The sequence below is a fragment of the Achroia grisella genome, unplaced genomic scaffold (genome assembly GCF_030625045.1).
Source record: "Achroia grisella isolate CSIRO2021 unplaced genomic scaffold, CSIRO_AGI_Agris_v1 utg719, whole genome shotgun sequence".
Lineage (NCBI taxonomy): Eukaryota > Metazoa > Arthropoda > Insecta > Lepidoptera > Pyralidae > Achroia > Achroia grisella.
Window position 1 is genome coordinate 1,586,793 of NW_026713002.1, and position 19,917 is coordinate 1,606,709.

The following is a 19,917-nucleotide window of genomic DNA, read 5'->3' on the forward strand; positions in this document are numbered from 1 at the left end:
AGTGCTCGTTCGCCGCTCACCCCCGCCCTGCCCGGCCCCTTCCGCCAATTTCTTTTGTCTCGTGGTATTTTTTCACTTCGCATTGTGTACGTTATCTAACTAACTAGTTTTAAGTTTACAACAGCGCGCCGATAACGGCCGTTTTAGTTTAAATATATTTTTAAACAAAACTTGACTGTTAAGATATTTGTAATATTTTCTTTATATTATGTGTTGTGGAGAATTGGTAAGTTTATGTTTTCATATTTTTTTTATATTAATATTTTAATTCTTGCTGTAACGTATTTTTGAGTATACGTCAATAAATGTTCTATACAATTTACATAGAGATCCACTTGATTGTGTGTCTTTAGCTATTAACATATTTAACAATTTTACATTATTACTGTTATTTAATTTCATACTATATTACAGGTATATTATTATTCAAAATTGTTTACTGTCCATCTTGATGAATCTCTTAAATAAACTGTCAGCGCCTCTAGCGCTGAATAGTGTAACTAATTTAGTTGAGATATCTAATGAAACTCTTTTTATATTTCAGTACAGACATTTATTTAATATACGAACATACATGTATACAATAAATTTAAAATATTTTATTATGCTTTCTGATAAACTGCGTTGCTAGCTCTTTAGATACTTCCTTGTTTTTACACATTATGAGAATTAATATTTGTAATATTTTGTTGGTCCAATATATTTTAAAGTCCCCCAAATATTGCATGCATTTTTAATTATATTTTAAAATCAACAACTTTCATGCAGTAAAAACTCACTTGAACAATATATATCCTGGACGTGGTATTCAGTTAGCTTGCGTCGAGGAGATGTAAATTTTGTTATCAAAATGTTTTATAGGTAGTAGATACTACTCAGTAGTGTTACGAATATTATTAATTTGTTAGTATAACTTAAATAGCAGTAAATGCATTTCAATTTCAAATGGAAGAAATGTCTACCGAAAAATTTGGCTCAGTAGACGCCCCCGCGCCTCGATCTTTTGCTTTGTGCTACTACTGTACTGTTTTTGTTTGAATAAATGTTATTATGTAGTTTATAATTTTAGGTTAGTTTTAAACAAGGATACAGGAATAATCTGACTATACTAAATAAACATATCACAATGATGTAGACTCTTCTTTTAATTATGTATTTACAAAACACGTGGCGCCATCTAGCGTCCAAAGGCTGTACTATACATAGTGTTTAATAAGATTGTAAACCACATTGTCTGTTCCGAAATTGTATATAAAAAAACAAATTTATTTAATGAATAAAATTTGCATATATCTCTTAGTTTCAAACAGTAGTTTTAGAACAAAGTTTATTTACTGTTTTTGAGACGAGATGTTTTTTAACATTACAATCGACGGTTGGACGGAGGTGTCTTTTCATAAAGGTCTTTTCATTCTTTTCATGAAATAAATAATAATGACTAATATTTTGTTTTTTACTTGTAAGTTACAATACAGAATTAATACGACTCTTAAATCTAGATGTATAATTTCTTTCAAATGCAATCAGTGTGCACTACAAACTATGTAATATATAATCAGGAGTATGTAGTAAAGAATCAGGGTAGGTAGCAAATGCAAAATATTATTGTGAGGTACAATATTTGTAGTCTATGATAAAAAATAGATAGCTATAAGTATTCTTAATACAATATAGATTTTAGGATTACTTGCATATAGAATAATTCAAAATAAAGTGACAACAAAAGTTATATTTTTACTTCTATTCTTCGGATACTTAGTACAGGCAACATCTGTTCTTTAGCATTTTTTACATGCCCCAAGGGTTGTTTTTTATTTTATGTTTGGAGTGAATAAATACATTATTATTATTATTCTCATTGTTGTCTCATTTTCTCAGTTTTTCTACGCTTTTTGGCGCATGCTGTTACTATTATTTTCCAGTAATTAATTTGGTTTATTGTTAAATATGGCAGCTTTAAGTAAGTAACTAAAAGGATTCTTCGTAATTTATTACATATACTGCAGTTACATGGCAGAATTAGAGCGAGAAGCGAATATAAACAACTAAACTTCCTAACACGTCACCCTCCACCGGTGTAACAGTCATCCCCCACCCCGCCCGCGCCCCATGCGCCACTGACAACATGCAAAGTCCTTCCACAAATGTGAGCATAGAAGTATTAGTAGTGCTTCCTTGACCGTGTCGGTAGGTCAGCAATTTTTCGTTGGACTTAGAAGGTCCATCCTTGTTGCATGCCTTGTTGAATAGATGTGGTTTTGATGTGATAGTGTGATAGTGTTTTACAGTTTGTTTCTCTCGTCAAGATGGAATTTTTATAAGAATCTATATTATCGTTGTGTTTTGAAAACAATATTGGGTGATCTATTAAAAAAAGTTCCATATTTAACTTAGTTTAGTATTTATTATTGCTTTAGCGCCACCTGGTGGTGAATAGATATTATAGGTAAGTTTGTAATATTCTTTATTTTACCTACTATTATATTACTGTCGTACACAAATACATAATTATTTGAATCTGTATTAATAACACAAAGGAAAGCATTATTTTTTTGTTGCAATTTATGCTGGCAGCTTACCTACATATAAGATAAACCAACAGAACCACATATAAACAACATTATAAATTATCTATAATTCTAAGTATAGATATTAGAATATGAGATATATTCTTATATAAATAAATAATAATATTTTGAAGGAATGTCTTATGTTTATTATGATTTCAAATTCAAAAACAATAATTAGTGACTTAAAAAGATACATTGCAGATACTTTGTACAGATACCTGAAACACAGTTAATTAATTATTAAAATTTGACAACTATGTAACTCTATGCTTCTACATTTTGGACACGGTATGACATGTTATATGTCTGTGCATCACATATTAGTCAGGTCGGTTGCAATGCAATGTTCGTTGCATCCCTCCTCGTTCACCCGCACCTGGACTTCCATTCAGTACTCGTAGTCGCCTTGGTAAGGAATCATCAACCTGACCAATTCACAATTCATACTCTCTAGTGCGGCGTCAAAGTTTGTGAATATGTGTTATACGAAGACGAATCGCGGGAGCTGCTAGTTTAAAATATATAAAGAAGTAGAGTTTGCATTAAATATAGTTTTTGTGATATCAAAACTAATTTTTACTGTAACTTCTATAGGTGTTATTGATTTTAAAGATTTCATTATCTGCTCACCCTTTAACTGAAACCAGGGAAATTAGGTTTCTTAATCAATTTAATACATATTATAGTAATTAATATTATTTATTAGTAAGAATTTATGAAATAAGAAATGCGAAAAAAACGTTCACGCACCAGTAATATTTTTAGTTTCTTAAAACTTAGTTTACAATTTATCTTTCTGCATCTACTATACTATTATATATATATATATATATATATATATATATATATATATATATATATATATATATATATATTAGGCCACATAGCTGTGGATTGCCATAAACCTTGATAATCTTACCAATGCCACCCAATGCCAAATCCCTTATGTGTTACTATCTGTTCCGCGGTTTCACCTGCATGAAATTCATAGCCTATATGTTATTCTGATGTATAAGCTCAAAGCGTCAAAATCCGAAACATCCATCTATCATAAATATTTTCTCTCTTTCTTTTTTCCATCTCCTTAGCTGTTGATGATATTTTATTAAAGTCGGGCAGTCGGGCGGAGAGAGGTCCACCATTTTAACGTCTTGAAATTTTTATATGTGATAAGTAAATAATGAACAAATAAATGATGAAAAAGTAAAATAATGAATATTAGAGAAAAATGCGCGGGCCGTTTGTATTTATATAATATAATATAATATAATATAATATATACAATCGTGGTGGTCGTGATATTAAGAAAAATATTGAATTGAATAAATTAAGAAGAAGAAGAGCGCGAGTTGGGACGTATGGGAGAGATATATAGTGTGTATTATGTATGTATGTATGTATGTATGTATGTATATACATACATACATACGTATGGTGCTACTAGTACAGTAGTACTACCGTGTACATATTAGCGACGCCTCCGACGGAAACGAGTTCGGTTTCAGAATATATTGTTAGCCCTGAAAAGGGCTTTTTGGTTGTTGCTATACGCGACGCGTCGCCCCCGTAGCCGTGGCGCCCCACCCGCCACCGACCAACCAAACAAAACCAACACACCCACGAGCCAACGCAAGTGGCGGGGGTGGTGGATCCGTGGATCAGTGGCAGACGAGTCGGTCGGTCGGTCGGTCGGTCGGTCGGTCATCCGGCAGGCACACCACCACCACCGAGAGGTTCCTCCGCTCCGGCCGATTACTTCTTGGCGGCTGCGGCTTTCTTAGCGGCGGGCTTCGACTTGGGCGCGGCGGCCGCCTTCTTGGGTTTGGGAGCTTTCGGCTTCTTGGTGGGCGGCTTGGCGGTCTTCTTGGCCTTGGGCGCGGCGCCGCCCTTGGCCTTCGCCGGCGTGGCGGCCTTCTTCGGGGCGGGCTTCTTCTTGGCGGCTGCAGCCTTTTTGTCCCTTATGGCGGCCTTCGATTTCGCCGGTGAGGCGGAGGACGAGGCGGCAGAGGCGCCGGCCTTCTTAGCCTTGCCGCCGGCGGAGGCGGCAGCGGTCTCCTTCTTTTTAGACTTCGCCGAAGCGGACGCCGCCGACGAACCCCTGGCGCCTGCGGTCTTGGCCGACGCCGGCTTCTTCTTCTTGCTCGCAGTCGTAGACTTGGACTTGTCGAGCTTGAACGATCCGGACGCGCCCTGGCCCTTAGTCTGGATCAACGCTCCGGACTCGACTGCGCTCTTCAGATACTTCCTGATGAACGGCGCCAGCTTTTCGGCGTCGACCTTGTACTGCGCGGCTATATACTTCTTGATAGCCTGCAGGGAGGATCCGCTGCGCTCCTTCAGCTCTTTGATGGCGTTGTTCACCATCTCGGAGGTCTTCGGGTGCGTGGGTTTAGCTTTCGCCTTCTTGACGCCGGGTGCGGACGCGGAGGACTTCGGCTTCTTCGCAGGGGTCGCCGGTGCGGGCGCCTCTGATGCTACAGCTGTGTCGGCCATGATAACGTAATGTAATGTAACGTAACGTAACGAGTACGAAAATACGAAGATAGTTTATTAAATTAGGGTACGAAATGTATAATTTCAATACAATTTTTTTTCAAAAAGGTCCCATTTCAACTCTGGCAATACCCTATCGAGAACACGCGTGCCGCTAGACGTTTTCTCGTACGATCACTTCCAACTTTTCACTAGCACGCGTCCGATTAATACAATCTAAAACATTATAATATCGACATTCGGACTCGGATAATTGGCGAGAGTGACATATTTGAGTTAATCTTCGACGACGACATACCGCAGAGTTCGTGCGGACCGCGTGCTCCGCGCTGGAACGTTATATTTCGGTCGTTGCGTATCGCGAGTACCTCGGGTCCACTTCAAAAGTTATTTTTCTTTATGAAACTCGACTTTTTCGTGTCTACGGGTCGATAGGCGAAGAGCGAAGATACCGTTCTTCGGAAGTATCGCAAATCGTCAAACATTACACCGTACACATGTGTATTTCGACCGTCTCAAGTAGAGGGTCGTAAAACAGCAAACGGCCAGTCAGTCGGTGTCAGGAACATACACATCTGCCCATTCGCAAGAATGCATCCTGCATTTAGGTATATATAAAAATACACTATCGCCACTGTAAACGGTGTAAACATTTACGGCGGTGAAATATAAATATATATTATTATGTTGTATTTTTTCAGGTGGCCGTGATCCATCCGCGGGCAAGCGGCGGCGCACACCAGTATCGAGGGCGAGAATACTGTAGCCACACATCTTACAAGAGGAGCTGTGCGATGCATGCAAGTACACGTACAAGTAAGTGAAATTAAAATTAGTTAGTATAAATAATAATTATACGTTCTGAGAACGCCGATAAGAGGCAGTAAAACAACACTAAGACAGGCAGGTAGATAGATACAAACGTCTTTCGTACTACGTCGTACGTCGTCGTAATAACCCTCAGTTATATCAAATAAATAAATTATAATTATAATTATTAAATGACTAAACAGAGAGAGTGTTTTTATTAATAATATGTTACGTACGTACAACGTATCGTTCTAAAATATCCAGCCGTTTCACTAGTCTACTCTACTAAATGTATAGTGGAGAAAAAGTAGAAATAAAACCTAACCTAACCAAACCTAAACATGAAAGTTTTACTCATTTTTATTTGTTCGTGCGTGTACAATACAATACAATACAATACAATGCAATACGGTACGGTGAATTTGTATGTATAATATATAATATACATACCACACATAATATGCGTGTATGTATGTAGACTAAATGCAAACCGACAACGATATCTATACCGCTCTCGGGAAACCGATTTGGATCTCACGAAAAGTTTGCGGCCCTGAGAAGGGCCTTTTTAGTTTCTTGTATCGCTTTGCTTTAAGTATACAGCTGAAATTAACGTTCCGTTGTATGCTCGCTACAATTCGATATATCGCCACCGCCGCTCCGCTAGTAAATTAACCGCCGAAACCGTACAGAGTACGGCCCTGGCGTTTCAGGGCGTAGACCACGTCCATGGCGGTGACGGTCTTCCTCTTGGCGTGCTCGGTGTACGTGACCGCGTCGCGGATCACGTTCTCGAGGAACACCTTCAGCACGCCGCGCGTCTCTTCGTATATCAGACCGGAGATACGCTTCACGCCGCCCCTGCGAGCCAAACGACGAATAGCCGGCTTGGTGATGCCCTGGATGTTATCGCGGAGCACCTTCCTGTGACGCTTGGCGCCACCTTTTCCCAGACCTTTGCCTCCCTTGCCGCGACCGGTCATTTTTCAATAGAGTAGGATCTAATTCGACGCACTGCGAACGGAACGTAACGTAAAGTAACGTAACTGCTATGCTGATCGAAAAGCGGCGCGCGGTCCCATTTATACCCACCTCGACGGCCCCCTCCCGCAAGCCCGCGTTTCCCCCGTACCTCGTCCCCCGACCTCGAGCCCTCGTCCCGCGACCTGCGATCTCGAAGCAAAATCTCTTATTTATTTATTTTTATATAGAATATTATTATTATTTATAATTATATTTGTCGATTACTACGGTCGTCTAATTAATAATATAATAATCTAATCTAATAAAGAATAAATACATAGCATTTATTATATCGGACAATTCAACCAAACGCAAATTATGTACATAGATAATAATCGTTACATGTAAAAATTGAGTACTACGACAATAAAGAACATCATACAGCCATTCGCCTATATTCGGACTATATTCAGTATACCATAGGATATGTGCCCTGTGAAAGCGTTTTTTTTTTTTTTTTTTGTTTATTCAAAAGACGTGACCTGAATATACGTACGTAGATGATATACAACTAATTAACTGTGTGTACTGACTACACCGCACTACTGCTCACCCTCTCGTCTACACTCTACAGCAATAATATAAGTTAATTAGTTTAAATTGACGACACAAAATAAGCAATACTAAATTCAATCAAGTAAATGAATGAATGAATCGATTCGGTTTTTACGTCGTTGACAAGTTAAACTAGACAGTGATCTCAACGAACGGAAACGTTAACAAAGTACAGAAAACATTTGTGGCCCTGAAAAGGGCCTTTTGTGTGTGTGTGTGTGTGATAATATTCTTCTTCTCCTCTCCTATACACCACCGTCGTACCGTGTACGTGACACGCGTATACGGCGCGTATACGACTGTCACGACCACGATCACGACGAGAGAGTCGAAGTCCAATACGAAGTGACGACAAGCTCAAGCACGTTCGCCTCTGATACGGCGGGCGAGCTGGATGTCCTTCGGCATGATGGTGACGCGTTTAGCGTGGATGGCGCAAAGGTTGGTGTCCTCGAAGAGACCGACCAGATACGCCTCGCTGGCCTCCTGCAAAGCCATCACAGCGGAACTCTGGAAACGTAGATCAGTCTTGAAGTCCTGAGCGATCTCGCGGACCAGACGCTGGAAAGGCAGCTTGCGGATCAGCAGCTCGGTGCTCTTTTGGTAGCGACGAATCTCACGCAGGGCCACGGTGCCGGGCCTGTAACGATGCGGCTTCTTGACACCACCGGTGGCCGGTGCGCTCTTGCGGGCCGCTTTGGTCGCCAACTGTTTTCGTGGAGCCTTGCCACCGGTCGATTTACGGGCGGTCTGCTTTGTACGTGCCATGGCGGTTTATAATAAGACTGTGACTTGACTGACGACGACTGACGAACGAACGAACGAACGGAACGGAACGTGACGAGACGGAGAGCGAGAGCGTTCAGACAGAGAATGAAGCGCAAGCGCCTAATGCCCGGTTATTTATAGAGCGAGCGCACCCGATCTCTCTCCCTCTCGTTCACGGCGCACTTTCATATGTACCATCTCTTTCGCTCTCTGTGTCTGCTGTACTATATAATGTGAAATACATTATAAAATGTTACAAAACGAAATATTATTATTATTATTATTATAATTATTTTAATGATTAATGATTACAACAATTAATTAACGTACGTATAATTACGTTTTACGTGTTTGTATGTACACACCTATGTACAATACATGCGTACATGCGGACATGCGTACATGCGTACATGCGTATTGTACATACATACATATTTATTTATGCGACAAATCGATCTCGAAGTCATACGTTACATTACATTATTATAATCGATCTCCCACATGTACTCACAGAAATATCAGTAACCCCGTCCCTAGTCATGCATGCATACGTACATACACCGATTATTTTAAATTAAAATTTATAATATATATATATATATATAATATTATAATAAATGAATAATTGCACACGCTAAATGCGGAATCAAAGCGGACGGCGGCAATGCATCTTTCATCTTACAGCAGTAGTATAAATAATCACTAAGTAATTTTATGATGTGTATTATTAATATATTGAATATATTATAAGAGACGGTGAACACCTCCGACATAGAAACTTTAAATGCGAACAGTTTTGCGGCCCTGAAAAGGGCCTTTTGTTTTGTTTGGTCGGTTTGACGAATGAGCAGCAGCACGAGCACCTCACTTCGAGCTGGTGTACTTGGTGACGGCCTTGGTGCCCTCACTGACGGCGTGCTTGGCGAGCTCCCCGGGCAACAGCAGCCTCACGGAAGTCTGCACCTCCCTGGAGGTGATAGTGGACCTCTTGTTGTAGTGGGCGAGACGGCTGGCTTCGGCGGCGATGCGCTCGAATATGTCGTTCACGAACGAATTCATGATCGACATGGCCTTACTGGATATGCCCGTGTCGGGGTGGACCTGCTTCAGCACTTTGTAGATATAGATGGCGTAGCTCTCCTTCCTCTTGTGCTTCTTCTTTTTCTTGTCGGTCTTGGAGATGTTCTTTTGAGCCTTTCCTGACTTCTTGGCGGCCTTACCGCTGGTCTTGGGCGGCATGATCGAGTAGGAGTAGGTTGACGAATCAAATGAAACTATACGAGACGCGAGTACGTGTTAACGTGCACGAGTCACAATTGGTAATGTTCGTGTTACGGCCGCGCCTCCGTTTTAAATACGCCCCGACCGGCGACCGTAGCACCCGGTAACGACCGCACTGATCCCCGCCGGCACCGGACGTCGGCGCGCCTCTCGACCAATCGCGTGATCGCGCGCGTCGTCCCTAGTTTCTACGCTTCTGTACGGATATATTATTATATATATATATCGGTACGGAATAATAAAAAATAATAATGTAATGAATAATAAATTAATTAATTGATATGACCCATAATAATCGTCTCAATGAACTTAAAATCAATAAATGAAATTGATAATAATATTGCCGTAATTAAATTAATTTATAAAATTTGTTCTTTGTTGTTGTTGTTTATGTATGAGAGACCATGAGACCATACGGGTCGCAAATACACATATGCACGCCCCATGATCAATTATTATTATGTACCTATCTATTATAGCAGAAAATAATGCATGTTTATTATTTTAATGCGCGAATGAATGACCGATTGTTATTTCATACATAACACACAACGCTACCCGCTGAATGGACGCACAAAGCTCCCGGCCAGTGTACGTGCATATACGTAAATACAATATAATGTATAAATACTTTAAAACGTAAACAACTACCTCGCTACGGAAACGAGCGTAAAACAGTGCAGATGTATGTTGCGGCCCTGAAAAGGGCCTTTTTAATTTGTTCAATCACCATCAATCAAACCTAATCCCGAAGACTGAGGAGAGAGGAGAGAGCTTCGTCTAGTTACAAGACTTAAGCCTTTTTCTCGGTCTTCTTGGGCAGGAGCACAGCCTGTATGTTCGGCAGTACGCCTCCCTGAGCTATGGTCACGCCGGAGAGTAGCTTGTTCAACTCCTCGTCGTTCCTTATGGCGAGCTGCAAATGTCTCGGTATGATCCTGGTCTTCTTGTTGTCCCTCGCCGCGTTGCCGGCCAACTCGAGCACTTCGGCGGCCAGGTATTCCATGACGGCCGCTAGGTACACGGGGGCGCCGGCACCGACGCGTTCCGCATAGTTGCCCTTGCGCAGCAGCCTATGGATACGGCCCACCGGGAACTGGAGACCGGCACGAGCTGATCGAGACTTTGCCTTCCCCTTCACTTTACCGCCTTTGCCGCGACCGGACATGACGAATGATAATTATTATTTAAATATAGTATAGTAAAATACAGTAGGCGTCCGAACGATCGAACAGTATATTGTGGAATGAAAAAACAGGCAGCGAGCATTCGCGTATATATAGGCGGCGGGCCGAAGGGTGCGCGGCATGCGCTCACGGTGGGAAACGGAGTGAAAGAGACGGGAGACGACGGACGGACGGACGGACGAGCGACATAGATGAAAACAAACAAAACATGTAGTAAAATTATCAATTCGCAATTCGCATTAAGTTATGATTATGATTATGATTTGAATGGAATGGAATGGTATGGAATCGAATCGAGTCGGGCAGTCGGGCGGAGAGAGGTCTGCGCGGGCCGTTTGTTTATATAATATAATATAATATAATATAATATAATATATACAATCGTGGTGGTCGTGATATTAAGAAAAATATTGAATTGAATAAATTAAGAAGAAGAAGAGCGCGAGTTGGGACGTATGGGAGAGATATATAGTGAGTGTGTATGTATGTATGTATGTATGTATGTATGTATGTATATACATACATACATACGTATGGTGCTACAAGTACAGTAGTACTACCGTGTACATATTAGCGACGCCTCCGACGGAAACGAGTTCGGTTTCAGAATATATTGTTAGCCCTGAAAAGGGCTTTTTGGTTGTTGCTATACGCGACGCGTCGCCCCCGTAGCCGTGGCGCCCCACCCGCCACCGACCAACCAAACAAAACCAACACACCCACGAGCCAACGCAAGTGGCGGGGGTGGTGGATCCGTGGATCAGTGGCAGACGAGTCGGTCGGTCGGTCGGTCGGTCGGTCGGTCATCCGGCAGGCACACCACCACCACCGAGAGGTTCCTCCGCTCCGGCCGATTACTTCTTGGCGGCTGCGGCTTTCTTAGCGGCGGGCTTCGACTTGGGCGCGGCGGCCGCCTTCTTGGGTTTGGGAGCTTTCGGCTTCTTGGTGGGCGGCTTGGCGGTCTTCTTGGCCTTGGGCGCGGCGCCGCCCTTGGCCTTCGCCGGCGTGGCGGCCTTCTTCGGGGCGGGCTTCTTCTTGGCGGCGGCAGCCTTTTTGTCCCTTATGGCGGCCTTCGATTTCGCCGGTGAGGCGGAGGACGAGGCGGCAGAGGCGCCGGCCTTCTTAGCCTTGCCGCCGGCGGAGGCGGCAGCGGTCTCCTTCTTTTTAGACTTCGCCGAAGCGGACGCCGCCGACGAACCCCTGGCGCCTGCGGTCTTGGCCGACGCCGGCTTCTTCTTCTTGCTCGCAGTCGTAGACTTGGACTTGTCGAGCTTGAACGATCCGGACGCGCCCTGGCCCTTAGTCTGGATCAACGCTCCGGACTCGACTGCGCTCTTCAGATACTTCCTGATGAACGGCGCCAGCTTTTCGGCGTCGACCTTGTACTGCGCGGCTATATACTTCTTGATAGCCTGCAGGGAGGATCCGCTGCGCTCCTTCAGCTCTTTGATGGCGTTGTTCACCATCTCGGAGGTCTTCGGGTGCGTGGGTTTAGCTTTCGCCTTCTTGACGCCGGGTGCGGACGCGGAGGACTTCGGCTTCTTCGCAGGGGTCGCCGGTGCGGGCGCCTCTGATGCTACAGCTGTGTCGGCCATGATAACGTAATGTAATGTAACGTAACGTAACGAGTACGAAAATACGAAGATAGTTTATTAAATTAGGGTACGAAATGTATAATTTCAATACAATTTTTTTTCAAAAAGGTCCCATTTCAACTCTGGCAATACCCTATCGAGAACACGCGTGCCGCTAGACGTTTTCTCGTACGATCACTTCCAACTTTTCACTAGCACGCGTCCGATTAATACAATCTAAAACATTATAATATCGACATTCGGACTCGGATAATTGGCGAGAGTGACATATTTGAGTTAATCTTCGACGACGACATACCGCAGAGTTCGTGCGGACCGCGTGCTCCGCGCTGGAACGTTATATTTCGGTCGTTGCGTATCGCGAGTACCTCGGGTCCACTTCAAAAGTTATTTTTCTTTATGAAACTCGACTTTTTCGTGTCTACGGGTCGATAGGCGAAGAGCGAAGATACCGTTCTTCGGAAGTATCGCAAATCGTCAAACATTACACCGTACACATGTGTATTTCGACCGTCTCAAGTAGAGGGTCGTAAAACAGCAAACGGCCAGTCAGTCGGTGTCAGGAACATACACATCTGCCCATTCGCAAGAATGCATCCTGCATTTAGGTATATATAAAAATACACTATCGCCACTGTAAACGGTGTAAACATTTACGGCGGTGAAATATAAATATATATTATTATGTTGTATTTTTTCAGGTGGCCGTGATCCATCCGCGGGCAAGCGGCGGCGCACACCAGTATCGAGGGCGAGAATACTGTAGCCACACATCTTACAAGAGGAGCTGTGCGATGCATGCAAGTACACGTACAAGTAAGTGAAATTAAAATTAGTTAGTATAAATAATAATTATACGTTCTGAGAACGCCGATAAGAGGCAGTAAAACAACACTAAGACAGGCAGGTAGATAGATACAAACGTCTTTCGTACTACGTCGTACGTCGTCGTAATAACCCTCAGTTATATCAAATAAATAAATTATAATTATAATTATTAAATGACTAAACAGAGAGAGTGTTTTTATTAATAATATGTTACGTACGTACAACGTATCGTTCTAAAATATCCAGCCGTTTCACTAGTCTACTCTACTAAATGTATAGTGGAGAAAAAGTAGAAATAAAACCTAACCTAACCAAACCTAAACATGAAAGTTTTACTCATTTTTATTTGTTCGTGCGTGTACAATACAATACAATACAATACAATGCAATACGGTACGGTGAATTTGTATGTATAATATATAATATACATACCACACATAATATGCGTGTATGTATGTAGACTAAATGCAAACCGACAACGATATCTATACCGCTCTCGGGAAACCGATTTGGATCTCACGAAAAGTTTGCGGCCCTGAGAAGGGCCTTTTTAGTTTCTTGTATCGCTTTGCTTTAAGTATACAGCTGAAATTAACGTTCCGTTGTATGCTCGCTACAATTCGATATATCGCCACCGCCGCTCCGCTAGTAAATTAACCGCCGAAACCGTACAGAGTACGGCCCTGGCGTTTCAGGGCGTAGACCACGTCCATGGCGGTGACGGTCTTCCTCTTGGCGTGCTCGGTGTACGTGACCGCGTCGCGGATCACGTTCTCGAGGAACACCTTCAGCACGCCGCGCGTCTCTTCGTATATCAGACCGGAGATACGCTTCACGCCGCCCCTGCGAGCCAAACGACGAATAGCCGGCTTGGTGATGCCCTGGATGTTATCGCGGAGCACCTTCCTGTGACGCTTGGCGCCACCTTTTCCCAGACCTTTGCCTCCCTTGCCGCGACCGGTCATTTTTCAATAGAGTAGGATCTAATTCGACGCACTGCGAACGGAACGTAACGTAAAGTAACGTAACTGCTATGCTGATCGAAAAGCGGCGCGCGGTCCCATTTATACCCACCTCGACGGCCCCCTCCCGCAAGCCCGCGTTTCCCCCGTACCTCGTCCCCCGACCTCGAGCCCTCGTCCCGCGACCTGCGATCTCGAAGCAAAATCTCTTATTTATTTATTTTTATATAGAATATTATTATTATTTATAATTATATTTGTCGATTACTACGGTCGTCTAATTAATAATATAATAATCTAATCTAATAAAGAATAAATACATAGCATTTATTATATCGGACAATTCAACCAAACGCAAATTATGTACATAGATAATAATCGTTACATGTAAAAATTGAGTACTACGACAATAAAGAACATCATACAGCCATTCGCCTATATTCGGACTATATTCAGTATACCATAGGATATGTGCCCTGTGAAAGCGTTTTTTTTTTTTTTTTTTTTTTTGTTTATTCAAAAGACGTGACCTGAATATACGTACGTAGATGATATACAACTAATTAACTGTGTCTACTGACTACACCGCACTACTGCTCACCCTCTCGTCTACACTCTACAGCAATAATATAAGTTAATTAGTTTAAATTGACGACACAAAATAAGCAATACTAAATTCAATCAAGTAAATGAATGAATGAATCGATTCGGTTTTTACGTCGTTGACAAGTTAAACTAGACAGTGATCTCAACGAACGGAAACGTTAACAAAGTACAGAAAACATTTGTGGCCCTGAAAAGGGCCTTTTGTGTGTGTGTGTGTGATAATATTCTTCTTCTCCTCTCCTATACACCACCGTCGTACCGTGTACGTGACACGCGTATACGGCGCGTATACGACTGTCACGACCACGATCACGACGAGAGAGTCGAAGTCCAATACGAAGTGACGACAAGCTCAAGCACGTTCGCCTCTGATACGGCGGGCGAGCTGGATGTCCTTCGGCATGATGGTGACGCGTTTAGCGTGGATGGCGCAAAGGTTGGTGTCCTCGAAGAGACCGACCAGATACGCCTCGCTGGCCTCCTGCAAAGCCATCACAGCGGAACTCTGGAAACGTAGATCAGTCTTGAAGTCCTGAGCGATCTCGCGGACCAGACGCTGGAAAGGCAGCTTGCGGATCAGCAGCTCGGTGCTCTTTTGGTAGCGACGAATCTCACGCAGGGCCACGGTGCCGGGCCTGTAACGATGCGGCTTCTTGACACCACCGGTGGCCGGTGCGCTCTTGCGGGCCGCTTTGGTCGCCAACTGTTTTCGTGGAGCCTTGCCACCGGTCGATTTACGGGCGGTCTGCTTTGTACGTGCCATGGCGGTTTATAATAAGACTGTGAACTTGACTGACGAACGAACGGACGGCGGAACGGAACGTGACGAGACGGAGAGCGTTCAGACAGAGAATGAAGCGCAAGCGCCTAATGCCCGGTTATTTATAGAGCGAGCGCACCCGATCTCTCTCCCTCTCGTTCACGGCGCACTTTCATATGTACCATCTCTTTCGCTCTCTGTGTCTGCTGTACTATATAATGTGAAATACATTATAAAATGTTACAAAACGAAATATTATTATTATTATTATTATAATTATTTTAATGATTAATGATTACAACAATTAATTAACGTACGTATAATTACGTTTTACGTGTTTGTATGTACACACCTATGTACAATACATGCGTACATGCGGACATGCGTACATGCGTACATGCGTATTGTACATACATACATATTTATTTATGCGACAAATCGATCTCGAAGTCATACGTTACATTACATTATTATAATCGATCTCCCACATGTACTCACAGAAATATCAGTAACCCCGTCCCTAGTCATGCATGCATACGTACATACACCGATTATTTTAAATTAAAATTTATAATATATATATATATATATAATATTATAATAAATGAATAATTGCACACGCTAAATGCGGAATCAAAGCGGACGGCGGCAATGCATCTTTCATCTTACAGCAGTAGTATAAATAATCACTAAGTAATTTTATGATGTGTATTATTAATATATTGAATATATTATAAGAGACGGTGAACACCTCCGACATAGAAACTTTAAATGCGAACAGTTTTGCGGCCCTGAAGGGCCTTTTGTTTTGTTTGGTCGGTTTGACGAATGAGCAGCAGCACGAGCACCTCACTTCGAGCTGGTGTACTTGGTGACGGCCTTGGTGCCCTCACTGACGGCGTGCTTGGCGAGCTCCCCGGGCAACAGCAGCCTCACGGAAGTCTGCACCTCCCTGGAGGTGATAGTGGACCTCTTGTTGTAGTGGGCGAGACGGCTGGCTTCGGCGGCGATGCGCTCGAATATGTCGTTCACGAACGAATTCATGATCGACATGGCCTTACTGGATATGCCCGTGTCGGGGTGGACCTGCTTCAGCACTTTGTAGATATAGATGGCGTAGCTCTCCTTCCTCTTGTGCTTCTTCTTTTTCTTGTCGGTCTTGGAGATGTTCTTTTGAGCCTTTCCTGACTTCTTGGCGGCCTTACCGCTGGTCTTGGGCGGCATGATCGAGTAGGAGTAGGTTGACGAATCAAATGAAACTATACGAGACGCGAGTACGTGTTAACGTGCACGAGTCACAATTGGTAATGTTCGTGTTACGGCCGCGCCTCCGTTTTAAATACGCCCCGACCGGCGACCGTAGCACCCGGTAACGACCGCACTGATCCCCGCCGGCACCGGACGTCGGCGCGCCTCTCGACCAATCGCGTGATCGCGCGCGTCGTCCCTAGTTTCTACGCTTCTGTACGGATATATTATTATATATATATATCGGTACGGAATAATAAAAAATAATAATGTAATGAATAATAAATTAATTAATTGATATGACCCATAATAATCGTCTCAATGAACTTAAAATCAATAAATGAAATTGATAATAATATTGCCGTAATTAAATTAATTTATAAAATTTGTTCTTTGTTGTTGTTGTTTATGTATGAGAGACCATGAGACCATACGGGTCGCAAATACACATATGCACGCCCCATGATCAATTATTATGTACCTATCTATTATAGCAGAAAATAATGCATGTTTATTATTTTAATGCGCGAATGAATGACCGATTGTTATTTCATACAACAACAATACACAACGCTACCCGCTGAATGGACGCACAAAGCTCCCGGCCAGTGTACGTGCATATACGTAAATACAATATAATGTATAAATACTTTAAAACGTAAACAACTACCTCGCTACGGAAACGAGCGTAAAACAGTGCAGATGTATGTTGCGGCCCTGAAAAGGGCCTTTTTAATTTGTTCAATCACCATCAATCAAACCTAATCCCGAAGACTGAGGAGAGAGGAGAGAGCTTCGTCTAGTTACAAGACTTAAGCCTTTTTCTCGGTCTTCTTGGGCAGGAGCACAGCCTGTATGTTCGGCAGTACGCCTCCCTGAGCTATGGTCACGCCGGAGAGTAGCTTGTTCAACTCCTCGTCGTTCCTTATGGCGAGCTGCAAATGTCTCGGTATGATCCTGGTCTTCTTGTTGTCCCTCGCCGCGTTGCCGGCCAACTCGAGCACTTCGGCGGCCAGGTATTCCATGACGACCGCTAGGTACACGGGGGCGCCGGCACCGACGCGTTCCGCATAGTTGCCCTTGCGCAGCAGCCTATGGATACGGCCCACCGGGAACTGGAGACCGGCACGAGCTGATCGAGACTTTGCCTTCCCCTTCACTTTACCGCCTTTGCCGCGACCGGACATGACGAATGATAATTATTATTTAAATATAGTATAGTAAAATACAGTAGGCGTCCGAACGATCGAACAGTATATTGTGGAATGAAAAAACAGGCAGCGAGCATTCGCGTATATATAGGCGGCGGGCCGAAGGGTGCGCGGCATGCGCTCACGGTGGGAAACGGAGTGAAAGAGACGGGAGACGACGGACGGACGGACGGACGAGCGACATAGATGAAAACAAACAAAACATGTAGTAAAATTATCAATTCGCAATTCGCATTAAGTTATGATTATGATTATGATTTGAATGGAATGGAATGGTATGGAATCGAATCGAGTCGGGCAGTCGGGCGGAGAGAGGTCTGCGCGGGCCGTTTGTTTATATAATATAATATAATATAATATAATATATACAATCGTGGTGGTCGTGATATTAAGAAAAATATTGAATTGAATAAATTAAGAAGAAGAAGAGCGCGAGTTGGGACGTATGGGAGAGTATGTATGTATGTATGTATGTATGTATGTATGTATGTATATACATACATACATACGTATGGTGCTACTAGTACAGTAGTACTACCGTGTACATATTAGCGACGCCTCCGACGGAAACGAGTTCGGTTTCAGAATATATTGTTAGCCCTGAAAAGGGCTTTTTGGTTGTTGCTATACGCGACGCGTCGCCCCCGTAGCCGTGGCGCCCCACCCGCCACCGACCAACCAAACAAAACCAACACACCCACGAGCCAACGCAAGTGGCGGGGGTGGTGGATCCGTGGATCAGTGGCAGACGAGTCGGTCGGTCGGTCGGTCGGTCGGTCGGTCATCCGGCAGGCACACCACCACCACCGAGAGGTTCCTCCGCTCCGGCCGATTACTTCTTGGCGGCTGCGGCTTTCTTAGCGGCGGGCTTCGACTTGGGCGCGGCGGCCGCCTTCTTGGGTTTGGGAGCTTTCGGCTTCTTGGTGGGCGGCTTGGCGGTCTTCTTGGCCTTGGGCGCGGCGCCGCCCTTGGCCTTCGCCGGCGTGGCGGCCTTCTTCGGGGCGGGCTTCTTCTTGGCGGCTGCAGCCTTTTTGTCCCTTATGGCGGCCTTCGATTTCGCCGGTGAGGCGGAGGACGAGGCGGCAGAGGCGCCGGCCTTCTTAGCCTTGCCGCCGGCGGAGGCGGCAGCGGTCTCCTTCTTTTTAGACTTCGCCGAAGCGGACGCCGCCGACGAACCCCTGGCGCCTGCGGTCTTGGCCGACGCCGGCTTCTTCTTCTTGCTCGCAGTCGTAGACTTGGACTTGTCGAGCTTGAACGATCCGGACGCGCCCTGGCCCTTAGTCTGGATCAACGCTCCGGACTCGACTGCGCTCTTCAGATACTTCCTGATGAACGGCGCCAGCTTTTCGGCGTCGACCTTGTACTGCGCGGCTATATACTTCTTGATAGCCTGCAGGGAGGATCCGCTGCGCTCCTTCAGCTCTTTGATGGCGTTGTTCACCATCTCGGAGGTCTTCGGGTGCGTGGGTTTAGCTTTCGCCTTCTTGACGCCGGGTGCGGACGCGGAGGACTTCGGCTTCTTCGCAGGGGTCGCCGGTGCGGGCGCCTCTGATGCTACAGCTGTGTCGGCCATGATAACGTAATGTAATGTAACGTAACGTAACGAGTACGAAAATACGAAGATAGTTTATTAAATTAGGGTACGAAATGTATAATTTCAATACAATTTTTTTTCAAAAAGGTCCCATTTCAACTCTGGCAATACCCTATCGAGAACACGCGTGCCGCTAGACGTTTTCTCGTACGATCACTTCCAACTTTTCACTAGCACGCGTCCGATTAATACAATCTAAAACATTATAATATCGACATTCGGACTCGGATAATTGGCGAGAGTGACATATTTGAGTTAATCTTCGACGACGACATACCGCAGAGTTCGTGCGGACCGCGTGCTCCGCGCTGGAACGTTATATTTCGGTCGTTGCGTATCGCGAGTACCTCGGGTCCACTTCAAAAGTTATTTTTCTTTATGAAACTCGACTTTTTCGTGTCTACGGGTCGATAGGCGAAGAGCGAA

The 19,917-nt window shown here is 43.9% G+C and overlaps 8 protein-coding genes across 8 annotated transcripts; all 8 read right to left on the reverse strand.

Annotated features, from left to right (window-relative positions):
* Window positions 1-4,260: 4,260 nt before the first annotated feature.
* LOC131850202 (late histone H1-like) lies at window positions 4,261-5,077 on the reverse strand. The gene has a single exon (XM_059200372.1). The coding sequence runs from the start codon at window positions 5,061-5,063 to the stop codon at window positions 4,323-4,325; it is 741 nt and encodes a 246-aa protein (XP_059056355.1). The 5' UTR covers window positions 5,064-5,077; the 3' UTR covers window positions 4,261-4,322.
* Window positions 5,078-8,845: 3,768 nt separating this feature from the next.
* LOC131850206 (histone H2B-like) lies at window positions 8,846-9,674 on the reverse strand. Its single transcript, XM_059200377.1, has one exon. The coding sequence runs from the start codon at window positions 9,456-9,458 to the stop codon at window positions 9,084-9,086; it is 375 nt and encodes a 124-aa protein (XP_059056360.1). The 5' UTR covers window positions 9,459-9,674; the 3' UTR covers window positions 8,846-9,083.
* Window positions 9,675-10,293: 619 nt separating this feature from the next.
* LOC131850208 (histone H2A-like) lies at window positions 10,294-10,729 on the reverse strand. Its single transcript, XM_059200379.1, has one exon. The coding sequence runs from the start codon at window positions 10,666-10,668 to the stop codon at window positions 10,294-10,296; it is 375 nt and encodes a 124-aa protein (XP_059056362.1). The 5' UTR covers window positions 10,669-10,729.
* A 750-nt stretch (window positions 10,730-11,479) lies between these two features.
* LOC131850204 (late histone H1-like) lies at window positions 11,480-12,296 on the reverse strand. Its single transcript, XM_059200374.1, has one exon. The coding sequence runs from the start codon at window positions 12,280-12,282 to the stop codon at window positions 11,542-11,544; it is 741 nt and encodes a 246-aa protein (XP_059056357.1). The 5' UTR covers window positions 12,283-12,296; the 3' UTR covers window positions 11,480-11,541.
* Window positions 12,297-14,753: 2,457 nt separating this feature from the next.
* LOC131850205 (histone H3) lies at window positions 14,754-15,452 on the reverse strand. Its single transcript, XM_059200376.1, has one exon. The coding sequence runs from the start codon at window positions 15,439-15,441 to the stop codon at window positions 15,031-15,033; it is 411 nt and encodes a 136-aa protein (XP_059056359.1). The 5' UTR covers window positions 15,442-15,452; the 3' UTR covers window positions 14,754-15,030.
* Window positions 15,453-16,242: 790 nt separating this feature from the next.
* Window positions 16,243-16,878, reverse strand: LOC131850207 (histone H2B-like). Its single transcript, XM_059200378.1, has one exon. The coding sequence runs from the start codon at window positions 16,660-16,662 to the stop codon at window positions 16,288-16,290; it is 375 nt and encodes a 124-aa protein (XP_059056361.1). The 5' UTR covers window positions 16,663-16,878; the 3' UTR covers window positions 16,243-16,287.
* Window positions 16,879-17,498: 620 nt separating this feature from the next.
* On the reverse strand, window positions 17,499-17,934 carry LOC131850209 (histone H2A-like). Its single transcript, XM_059200380.1, has one exon. It carries the CDS (start codon window positions 17,871-17,873, stop codon window positions 17,499-17,501), a length of 375 nt encoding a protein of 124 aa, XP_059056363.1. The 5' UTR covers window positions 17,874-17,934.
* A 733-nt stretch (window positions 17,935-18,667) lies between these two features.
* On the reverse strand, window positions 18,668-19,484 carry LOC131850203 (late histone H1-like). The gene has a single exon (XM_059200373.1). It carries the CDS (start codon window positions 19,468-19,470, stop codon window positions 18,730-18,732), a length of 741 nt encoding a protein of 246 aa, XP_059056356.1. The 5' UTR covers window positions 19,471-19,484; the 3' UTR covers window positions 18,668-18,729.
* Between the last annotated feature and the right edge of the window lie 433 nt (window positions 19,485-19,917).

Coding starts and splice junctions, on each gene's coding strand:
- LOC131850202 (XM_059200372.1), bottom strand. CDS start 5,063: ATGGCCGACACAGCTGTAGCATCAGAGGCGCCCGCACCGGCGACCCCT.
- LOC131850206 (XM_059200377.1), bottom strand. CDS start 9,458: ATGCCGCCCAAGACCAGCGGTAAGGCCGCCAAGAAGTCAGGAAAGGCT.
- LOC131850208 (XM_059200379.1), bottom strand. CDS start 10,668: ATGTCCGGTCGCGGCAAAGGCGGTAAAGTGAAGGGGAAGGCAAAGTCT.
- LOC131850204 (XM_059200374.1), bottom strand. CDS start 12,282: ATGGCCGACACAGCTGTAGCATCAGAGGCGCCCGCACCGGCGACCCCT.
- LOC131850205 (XM_059200376.1), bottom strand. CDS start 15,441: ATGGCACGTACAAAGCAGACCGCCCGTAAATCGACCGGTGGCAAGGCT.
- LOC131850207 (XM_059200378.1), bottom strand. CDS start 16,662: ATGCCGCCCAAGACCAGCGGTAAGGCCGCCAAGAAGTCAGGAAAGGCT.
- LOC131850209 (XM_059200380.1), bottom strand. CDS start 17,873: ATGTCCGGTCGCGGCAAAGGCGGTAAAGTGAAGGGGAAGGCAAAGTCT.
- LOC131850203 (XM_059200373.1), bottom strand. CDS start 19,470: ATGGCCGACACAGCTGTAGCATCAGAGGCGCCCGCACCGGCGACCCCT.